The sequence below is a fragment of the Salvelinus fontinalis genome, chromosome 40, assembly GCF_029448725.1.
Source record: "Salvelinus fontinalis isolate EN_2023a chromosome 40, ASM2944872v1, whole genome shotgun sequence".
Taxonomy (NCBI): domain Eukaryota; kingdom Metazoa; phylum Chordata; class Actinopteri; order Salmoniformes; family Salmonidae; genus Salvelinus; species Salvelinus fontinalis.
In genome coordinates this window covers 1,520,803-1,531,184 of record NC_074704.1, presented here as the reverse complement: position 1 = coordinate 1,531,184, position 10,382 = coordinate 1,520,803, and the positions used below count along the sequence as shown (strand labels likewise).

At 53.0% G+C, this 10,382-nt stretch overlaps 1 protein-coding gene across 1 annotated transcript in view; it reads left to right on the top strand.

The window, feature by feature from the left end:
- The window catches only part of LOC129839193 (adhesion G protein-coupled receptor L1-like), a 25,576-nt gene extending 16,610 nt beyond the window's left edge, over positions 1-8,966 (top strand). The window contains exons 10-18 of the mRNA XM_055906501.1: positions 211-431; positions 698-764; positions 849-940; positions 3,100-3,268; positions 4,366-4,521; positions 4,771-4,867; positions 5,968-6,090; positions 6,536-6,556; positions 7,042-8,966. Of these exons, the coding sequence (XP_055762476.1) occupies positions 211-431; positions 698-764; positions 849-940; positions 3,100-3,268; positions 4,366-4,521; positions 4,771-4,867; positions 5,968-6,090; positions 6,536-6,556; positions 7,042-8,954 (2,859 nt within the window). The 3' untranslated portion in view covers positions 8,955-8,966. The remainder of the gene's footprint in view (positions 1-210; positions 432-697; positions 765-848; positions 941-3,099; positions 3,269-4,365; positions 4,522-4,770; positions 4,868-5,967; positions 6,091-6,535; positions 6,557-7,041) is intronic.
- The last annotated feature ends 1,416 nt before the right edge of the window (positions 8,967-10,382 follow it).

Here is a 10,382-nt window from a genome sequence, read left to right as displayed (position 1 = left end):
CCTCCCTCTGTCCTCCCCTCTCCTCCCCTTCTCCTACCTCTCCTCCCCCTCTCCTCCCTCTTTCCTCCCCTCTCCTCCTTCTCCCCCCCTCCTTCCCCTCTCCTCCCTCTCCTCCCCCTCTCCTCCATCTGTCCTCCCCTCTCCTCCCCCTCTCCTCCCTCTGTCCTCCCCTCTCCTCCCCCTCTCCTCCGCCTGTCCTCCCCTCTCTAGGTAGCGTGTCCAGTCTTTGCCGGTCTGCTCCATTTCTCCCTGCTCTCTGTGTTCTGTTGGTTATGCCTGGAGGCAGTGGAACTCTACTTACTGCAGGGGGAGCTCTTTGAAGGACGGACCTCTAGGAGGAAGTATTTCTATCTCTGCGGCTACTTCCTGCCAGGGGTGGTCGTGGCCGTCTCCGCCGCCATCGACTACAGGGGCTACGGCACCCGGACTGTGTAAGTGGCAGAGAGTGTGTGTGGTGGGGGGGAGGATGTGTGTGGTGGGGGGGAGGATGTGTATGAGTATTGATTTGAAATCTCTGCCGTATTGTGTGTGTTTATGTCAAAACTTCCTGTGTGTGTGTGTGTGTGTGTGTGTGTGTGTGTGTGTGTGTGTGTGTGTGTGTGTGTGTGTGTGTGTGTGTGTGTGTGTGTGTGTGTGTGTGTGTGTGTGTGTGTGTGTGTGTGTGTGTGTGTGTGTGTGTGTGTGTGTGTGTGTGTAGGTGTTGGCTGCAGATGGACAACTACTTCATCTGGAGCTTCCTGGGTCCTGTATCTGTCATTATAATGGTGAGACAAACACACACACTCTCACATGTGAGCACACACACACACATGAGTTAGACCTCTCACCTCTGACCCTGTGACCCCCAGCTGAACCTGGTTGTCTTGGTGATGACTCTTCACAAGATGGTGCACAGCTCCTCTGCCCTCAAACCCGACTCCAGTCGTCACGACAACCTCAGGTGAGCCCCGCCCCCTGGCACAAATGTGACATGCATGATTGGTTGTTTGTTTTGGGCAGGGAGGGACAGAGAGGCTCATGGGAAGGGGTAGAAACAGGAAGAAGTAACAGAGGACTCAAATAATGGAAAATTAGAAGATGTGAGGCTTATATGAAACATTATGTCAAAATAATATAACATAACATCTTCTCCTTCTGCTTCCTCCCAAACCCCCACCTCCCTCTCTCTCTCATCCCTAACCCCCACCTCCCTCTCTCTCGCTCCCCCCTAACCCCCACCTCCCTCTCTCTCTCTCCTCCCTAACCCACACCTCCCTCTCTCTCTCCTCCTTAACCCCCACCTCCCTCTCTCTCTCCTCCCTAACCCCCACCTCCCTCTCTCTCGCTCCTCCCTAACCCCCACCTCCCTCTCTCTCTCTCCTCCTTAACCCCCACCTCCCTCTCTCTCTCTCCTCCCTAACCCCCACCTCCCTCTTTCTCTCTCCTCCCTAACCCCCACCTCCCTCTCTCTCGCTCCCCCCTAACCCCCACCTCCCTCTCTCTCTCCTCCCTAACCCCCACATCCCTCTCTCTCCTCCCTAACCCCCACCTCCCTCTCTCTCTCTCCTCCTTAACCCCCACCTCCCTCTCTCTCTCTCCTCCCTAACCCCCACCTCCCTCTCTCTCTCTCTACTAACCCCCACCTCCCTCTCTCTCTCTCCTCCCTAACCCCCACCTCCCTCTCTCTCTCTCCTCCCTAACCCCCACCTCCCTCTCTCTCTCCTCCCTAACCCCCACCTCCCTCTCTCTCTCTCTCGCTCCTCCCTAACCCCCACCTCCCTCTCTCTCTCTCGCTCCTCCCTAACCCCCACCTCCCTCTCTCTCTCCTCCCTAAACCCCACCTCCCTCTCTCTCTCCTCCCTAACCCCCACCTCCCTCTCTCTCTCTCCTCCATAACCCCCACCTCCCTCTCTCTCTCTCCTCCCTAACCCCACCTCCCTCTCTCTCTCCTCCCTAACCCCCACCTCCCTCTCTCTCTCCTCCCTACCCCCCACCTCCCTCTCTCTCTCTCCTCCCTAACCCCCACCTCCCTCTCTCTCTCTCCTCCCTAACCCCCACCTCCCTCTCTCTCTCTCCTCCCTAACCCCCACCTCCCTCTCTCTCTCCTCCCTAACCCCAACCTCCCTCTCTCTCTCCTCCCTAACCCCCACCTCCCTCTCTCTCTCCTCCCTAACCCCCACATCCCTCTCTCTCTCTCCTCCCTAACCCCCACCTCCCTCTCTCTCTCCTCCCTAACCCCCACCTCCCTCTCTCTCTCTCCTCCCTAACCCCACCTCCCTCTCTCTCGCTCCTCCCTAACCCCCACCTCTCTCTCTCTCTCTCCTCCCTAACCCCCACCTCCCTCTCTCTCTCCTCCCTAACCCCCAACTCTCTCTCTCTCCTCCCTAACCCCCACCTCCCTCTCTCTCTCTCCTCCCTAACCCCCATCTCCCTCTCTCTCTCCTCCCTAACCCCCACCTCCCTCTCTCTCGCTCCTCCCTAACCCCCACCTCCCTCTCTCTCTCCCCCCTAACCCCCACCTCCCTCTCTCTCTCCTCCTTAACCCCCACCTCCCTCTCTCTCTCTCTCTCTCCTCCCTAACCCCCACCTCCCTCTCTCTCTCCTCCCTAACCCCCACCTCCCTCTCTCTCTCTCCTCCCTAACCCCCACCTCCCTCTCTCTCTCTCCTCCCTAACCCCCACCTCCCTCTCTCTCTCTCCTCCCTAACCCCCACCTCCCTCTCTCTCGCTCCTCCCTAACCCCCACCTCCCTCTCTCTCTCCCCCCTAACCCCCACCTCCCACCTCCCACTCTCTCCTCCCTAACCCCCACCTCCCTCTCTCTCTCTCCTCCCTAACCCCCATCTCCCTCTCTCTCTCCTCCCTAACCCCCACCTCCCTCTCTCTGTCTTCCCTAACCCCCATCTCCCTCTCTCTCTCCTCCCTAACCCCCACCTCATTCTCTCTCGCTCTTCCCTAACCCCCACCTTCTCTCTCTCTCTCTCTCCCTCCTCCCTAATCCCTACCCCTCTCTCCTCCCTGCCTCTATACCTCTCCCCATCTCCCTCTCCTCTCTTCCTCCCCCTCCCTCTCCTCTCTTCCTCCCTCCTCGCTCCCTCTCCTCTCTTTCTCCCTCTCTACAGAGCGTGGACTGTGGGTTCGCTCACCCTCCTCTTCCTCCTGGTGGTGACCTGGTCTCTGGGGCTTGTCTTCCTCTCATCTCCCTCTCTCCTCCTCTCCTACCTCTTCTCCTCCCTTAACACGGCCCAGGCTCTGCTCATCACAATACTGTACTGTACACTCACTAGGAAGGTAGGTGGAGTCTCAATACTGTTCTGTACACTCACTAGGAAGGTAGGTGGGGTCTCAATACTGTTCTGTACACTCACTAGGAAGGTAGGTGGGGTCTCAATACTGTTCTGTACACTCACTAGGAAGGTAGGTGGGGTCTCAATACTATTCTGTACACTCACTAGGAAAGTAGGTGGGGTGGGGTCTCAATACTGTGACTCACCAGGAAGAGGTGGGGTCTCAATACTGTTTCTCACCAGGAAGAGGTGGGGTCTCAATACTGTCTCTCACCAGGAAGAGGTGGGGTCTCAGTACTGTGACTCACCAGGAAGAGGTGGGGTCTGAGTACTGTGACTCACCAGGAAGAGGTGGGGTCTCAATACTGTCTCTCACTAGGAAGAGGTGGGGTCTAAGTACTGTCTCTCACCAGGAAGAGGTGGGGTCTCAGTACTGTGACTCACCAGGAAGAGGTGGGGTCTCAATACTGTCTCTCACCAGGAAGAGGTGGGGTCTCAGTACTGTTACTCACCAGGAAGAGGTGGGGTCTCAGTACTGTCTCTCACCAGGAAGAGGTGGGGTCTCAGTACTGTGACTCACCAGGAAGAGGTGGGGTCTCAATACTGTGACTCACCAGGAAGAGGTGGGGTCTCAGTACTGTGACTCACCAGGAAGAGGTGGGGTCTCAGTACTGTGACTCACCAGGAAGAGGTGGGGTCTCAGTACTGTCTCTCACCAGGAAGAGGTGGGGTCTAAGTACTGTCTCTCACCAGGAAGAGGTGGGGTCTCAGTACTGTGACTCACCAGGAAGAGGTGGGGTCTCAGTACTGTGACTCACCAGGAAGAGGTGGGGTCTCAGTACTGTCTCTCACCAGGAAGAGGTGGGGTCTAAGTACTGTCTCTCACCAGGAAGAGGTGGGGTCTCAATACTGTCTCTCACCAGGAAGAGGTGGGGTCTCAGTACTGTTACTCACCAGGAAGAGGTGGGGTCTAAGTACTGTCTCTCACCAGGAAGAGGTGGGGTCTCAATACTGTCTCTCACCAGGAAGAGGTGGGGCTGATCATGTATTGTATTATATTTGCTGTGTTTCAGTATATATGGTGTCTTCATGTTTGTCCAGGGCCATAAGGACTATGGGAAGTGTGTGCGTCACTCTCAGTGCTGTGACTGCTCCTCCACCACCAGTTCACCTGGCTCTGTGAAGGGCGCCGCCCTACGGGCCAACAGCCGCTACTGCAGTACCAACCAGGCACGCAGGGCTACTGCTAACAGACAGGTGCACACACACACACACACACACACACACACACACACACACAACGGCACGCAGGGCTACTGCTAACAGACAGGTACACAAACACATAGTGACTTCCTGATTAAATCCTTGAGTGTGTTGTAAATCAAGTGTGTGTGTGTGTGTGTGTGTGTGTGTGTGTGTGTGTGTGTGTGTGTGTGTGTGTGTGTGTGTGTGTGTGTGTGTGTGTGTGTGTGTGTGTGTGTGTGTGTGTGTGTGTGTGTGTTGCAGAGTCGCATTAGGAGGATGTGGAACGATACAGTGCGTAGACAGACTGAGTCTTCCTTCATAGCTGCTGATGTCAACAACACACCTACACTCAACAGAGGTCAGTCCTCTCCTCCTTCTCATCCTCCTCTCCTCTAGTCCTCTCCTCTAGTCCTCTCCTCTAGTCCTCTCCTCCTTCTCATCCTCCTCTCCTCTAGTCCTCTCCTCCTTCTCATCCTCCTCTCCTCTAGCCCTCTCCTCCTCTCCTCTAGTCCTCTCCTCTAGCCCTCTCCTCCTCTCCTCTAGTCCTCTCCTCTAGACCTCTCCTCCTTCTCATCCTCCTCTCCTCTAGTCCTCTCCTCCTCATCCTCCTCTCCTCTAGTCCTCTCCTCCTCTCCTCTAGCCCTCTCCTCTAGTCTTCTCCTCTAGTCCTCTCCTCTAGTCTTCTCCTCTAGTCCTCTCCTCTAGTCCTCTCCTCTAGTCCTCTCATCTCGTCCTCTCATCTAGTCCTCTCCTCTAGTCCTCTCCTCTAGTCTCCTTTAGTCCTCTTCTCTAGCCCTCTCCTCTAGTCCTCTCCTCTAGTCCTCTCCTCTAGTCCTCTCCTCTAGTCCTCTCCTCCTTCTATCTTCTCTTCTCCTCTTCCCCTTTTCCTCTGGTTCTCTCCCCTTTCCTCTCCTCTAGTCCTCTCCTCTAGTCCTCTCATCTAGTCCTCCTCTCCTCTAGTCCTCTCCTCTAGTCTCCTCTAGTCCTCTCCTCTAGCCCTCTCCTCTAGTCTTCTCCTTTAGTCCTCTCCTCTAGTCCTCTCCTCTAGTCCTCTCCTCTAGTCCTCTCATCTAGTCCTCTCCTCTAGTCCTCTCCTCTAGTCCTCTCATCTAGTCCTCTCCTCTAGTCCTCTCCTCTAGTCCTCTCCTCTAGTCCTCTCATCTAGTCCTCTCCTCTAGTCCTCTCCTCTAGTCCTCTCATCTAGTCCTCTCCTCTAGTCCTCTCCTCTAGTCCTCTCCTCTAGCCCTCTCCTCTAGTCCTCTCCTTCTACCTTCTCTCCTCCTCTTCCCCTTTTCCTCTGGTTCTCTCCTCTTTCCTCCCATTTTGTGTTCTCTTCGTTTAGCGTCTTTCCTTTTTCTTCTTTCCTCAACCCCCCCCCCCTCTCTCCCCCTCTCTCCCTCTCCCCCCCCCCTCTCCCTCTCTCTCCATCTCCCCCTCTCCCTCTCTCCCTCTCTCTAGCTGGCCTGGGTAACCATTTCCTGACTAACCCAGTGTTACAGAATCACCCTAGAGTCTCTCCTTATGACAGCCTACTGGCTCAGGGCTACAGCCAGCCCTCCCCTGGCCTCTTCACCTCTACTGGTACATCTATCTATATGTATATCTATCTGTATATCTATCTGTATATCTATCTGTATATCTATCTACCTCTCTATCTATCTATATATCTATCTATATATCTATCTGTATATCTATCTGTAAATCTATCTGTATATCTATCTGTATATCTATCTATCTCTCTACCTCTCTATCTATCTATCTCTCTGTCTGTCTGTCTGTCTGTCTGTCTGTCTGTCTGTCTGTCTGTCTGTCTGTCTGTCTGTCTGTCTGTCTGTCTGTCTGTCTCCTCTCTTTCTCTGCCTTATTCTTATTTTCAGTTCAGTCTGCATGTTTACGTTATTATAAAGTCAGTCTGTTGTCTGTCAGTCTGTCTCTGACTGTCAGTCTTTCCTTTCCTGGCCTGTCCTGTCCTGACCTGTCTTGTCCTGGCCTGTCCTTTCCTGTCCTGACCTGTCCTGACCTACAGGGACCTTCAGAGACATACAGAGTACGCCCTCCTCCTTTACCTCCTGTTGTATCAGTCTGCCTGTAGTATTTACAGATATAATATCATATATATGTGTTGGTTGTATCAGTCTGTCTGTAGTATTTACAGATATAATATCATATATATATGTTGGTTGTATCAGTCTGTCTGTTGTATTATCAGATATAATATCATATATATATGTTGTTTGTATCAGTCTGTCTGTTGTATTTACAGATATAATATCATATATATATATGTTGGTTGTATCAGTCTGTCTGTTGTATTTACAGATATAATATCATATATATGTGTTGTTTGTATCAGTTGGCAATTAACTTTATACATAAAAAAATAGGTAAAAAAATATGATCAGCCTAAATATATGGACTCTGGATAATCAATAATTATACGTCTCTCTCTCTCCACCAGAGGGCAGTTGTCTAACTGTGTACTTCTCTCTCTGCCATGTCTCCCCCTCCTCCTCCTCCTCCCCCGGCCACCAGAAGGTGACGTCCTGTCTCAGAGCCAGGAGATGGACAGTGTTTGTCTGAATGGCGGCTACAGCGCCAACAGCTTCACCCTGCAGGGTCTGGGTGGGGGTGGTGGGGGGCCTCGGTCCGGGGTGGGGGGCAGCATAGACCTCCTCAGGGAGGGAGGAGGAGGGGGGGAGGACGCCTCCCCCGCCCCCCTCACCCCCCACGCCGCCGTGGGGCTGGAGGTGGAGCCTCACGGAGGCGGAATGCGGAGGAACCTATCGGACGCGGCGGTCCTGGAGAACATGATCATCTCAGAGCTGGTTCAGAGCAACTTGAGGCCGGCTGCAGCCGCCGCTACTGCAGCCGCGGAGCGCTACGGCAGCCTGGCACGCCCCCTGGACCGACTGACACGCCCACAGCCCTCCACCCACGAGAGTTGGACGGTAGCTCGGGTGTCGACGCACACACATGACCAAGAGCCGACACACGCGCACATGCGCCAGGACGTCTGGACACACACACCTCGTCCGCAGCAGGACGTGCCGACACACACACCTCGTCCGCTGCAGGATGTGCCGACACACACACCTCGTCCGCAGCAGGACGTGCCGACACACACACGCCAGGAGGAGAGCATCAGGAGCCAACTGCAGCTCGGGGGCGGGACCCTCTCCCGTAGACTCCTCCTCCAGGACAGACAGACACGCCCCCAGGAGGCGTCGCTGCAGACGCAGACCACACGCCCACATTCCACGTTGTCGCGGCAACAGCAGCAGGGCGGAGGCGGAACGCTGTCCCGTCACCGCAGCGGGGGTGTTGAGCCGGGTGGCGCGGGGGGTTCGGAGCGGGAGAGGGACCGTTACCGGGATAGGCCGCTTCCTCCTCCCCCTCCTCCTCCACCTCTGGAGACAGAACCCTTGTATAAAGCCCTGGAGGAACCTCTTCTCTATGACCCCAGGGATGGAGGGGTGGAGGGGTGGAAAGAGAGAGGGGTGGAGGGTTGGAAAGAGAGAGGGGTGGAGGGTTGGAAAGAGAGAGGGGTGGAGAGAGGGGTGGAGGGTTGGAAAGAGAGAGGGGTGGAGGGGTGGAAGGAGAGAGGGGTGGAGGGGTGGAAGGAGAGAGGGGTGGAGAGAGGGAAAGAGGATTCTCTTCTCTATGACCAGAGAAATGGAGGGATGGAGGGGTGGAAGGAGAGAGGGGTGGAGAGAGAGAAGGAGGAGCAGGTCCTCAATGACCAGAGAGATGGAGGGATAGAGGGGTGGAACAGAGGGAAGGAGAGGAGGATGGAGGAAGGGAGCACTCAGTCCGTCCGTTACCTTAGCGACCCGGACGACCCTGACAGCTATGACCCCGTGACCCCTGACCTTGACCCTGACTCCTCCCCCATCTACACCCAGGATTCTAACCCCTCCCCCGTCTTCACCCACAACCGAAACGCACCCCTTGATATATACACCCCAAATGTCTACACTACAAACTCGCCTCCTGATACCTACACCCGAAATTCACCCCCAAATATTTACACCCGAAATTCACCACCAAGTATATACACCCGAAATGACCCCCTCCCAAATGTCTACACCCGAAGTTCTCCCCCGAACATCTACACTCGAAGCGACTCCCCTCAGCTCTACACCCGAAACTCGCCCCCGCCACCACGATTCTACACCCGTGAATCTCCGCCCCTACTCCTGTCGTCCTATCCTGACAGCAGCCCCGAAGGTCAACCAGAGGTTAGCCCCACCCCTCGACCCCACCGACCCCCTCTGGAAGTCCCCTACAGCCTGGGACGACCCCCTCTGGGCCCCAGGCCTAATCACATGCAGACTTTCTACCAGCCCCCACCCCTCACACCCCTCACGGCTAATGGGGAGTTGGTATACACGGAGCCCGCCAGCGAGGACGATGAAGGACAGATGCAACGGGTGACGAGCCTGTGACTAGGGCGGTGGTGATCAGGAGGAGGAGGAGGAGGAGGAGGAAGAAGAAGACAATTGTTGCGGTCATGATATTAATGATCATAATCATTGATAAAGACAATTATAATGGTGATGGATTTTGCTGGCTATTGTTAAATTGGTGATGACAATGATGATGATAGTGATTATGGTGATGATGGTGATGATGATGATAGTGATTATGGTGATGTTGGTGATGATGATGATAGTGATTATGGTGATGATGATGATAGTGATTATGGTGATGATGGTGATGATGATGATAGTGATTATGATGATGATGATGATAGTGATTATGGTGATGATGGTGATGATGATGATAGTGATTATGGTGATGATGGTGATGATGATGATAGTGATTATGATGATGATGAAGATAGTGATTATGGTGATGATGATGATAGTGATTATGGTGATGATGGTGATGATGATGATAGTGATTATGGTGATGATGGTGATGATGATGATGATGATAGTGATTATGGTGATGATGGTGATAGTGATTATGGTGATGATGGTGATGATGATGATGATAGTGATTATGGTGATGATGATGATGATGATGATAGTGATTATGGTGATGATGGTGATGATGATAGTGATTATGGTGATGATAATGATGATGATAATGATGATGATAGTGATTATGGTGATGATGGTGATGGTGGTAATGATGATGACGATGGTGATGGTGATGATGGTAATGATGATGACGATGGTTATGGTATTGATGATGACGATGGTGATGGTGATGATGGTAATGATGATGACGATGGTTATGGTATTGATGATGACGATGGTGATGGTGATGATGGTAATGATGATGATGATAGTGATGATGGTGATGGTGATGATGGTGATGATCACCTCATGACACCTGAAATGATGATGAAGGCTCCTCCCTGTCTCTTATCTCTTGGTCATCACAAGCAGGTCTCCATCTCATGTTCTGTTTTAATACGTGATCCATTTTCATCAATCTTTTTCTTTTCTCTCCCCATCCCTCTCTTTTACCCCTGTGTGTCTTTCCTCTCATTGGTGTTAAATCATTTGGAACCAGTTGTTTAACCAGTTGTTTAACTGCGGTCGAAAAATGAACTTTCCCCAAATGTCTAAGACATCCAGGAATGCCGTTTGGCAGATGTCTGGAATCCGGACGGAATATTATCCGGCCTGAGCAGCAAATCCTGAATTCTACAACTGGGAGTTTCTGGAAAACTTTGGGAAAGTTACTGGAATTTTTCAACCGTAATCCATTTACAGAGTTTATTATAATCGATTGGTTGGTTGATTGATCGATTGGTTGATGATCAATTTGTTAGTTGATCGATTGGTTGGTTGATTGATCGATTGGTTGGTTGGTTGATCAATTGGTTGGTTGGTATATTGATCGATCGGTTGGTTGGTTGA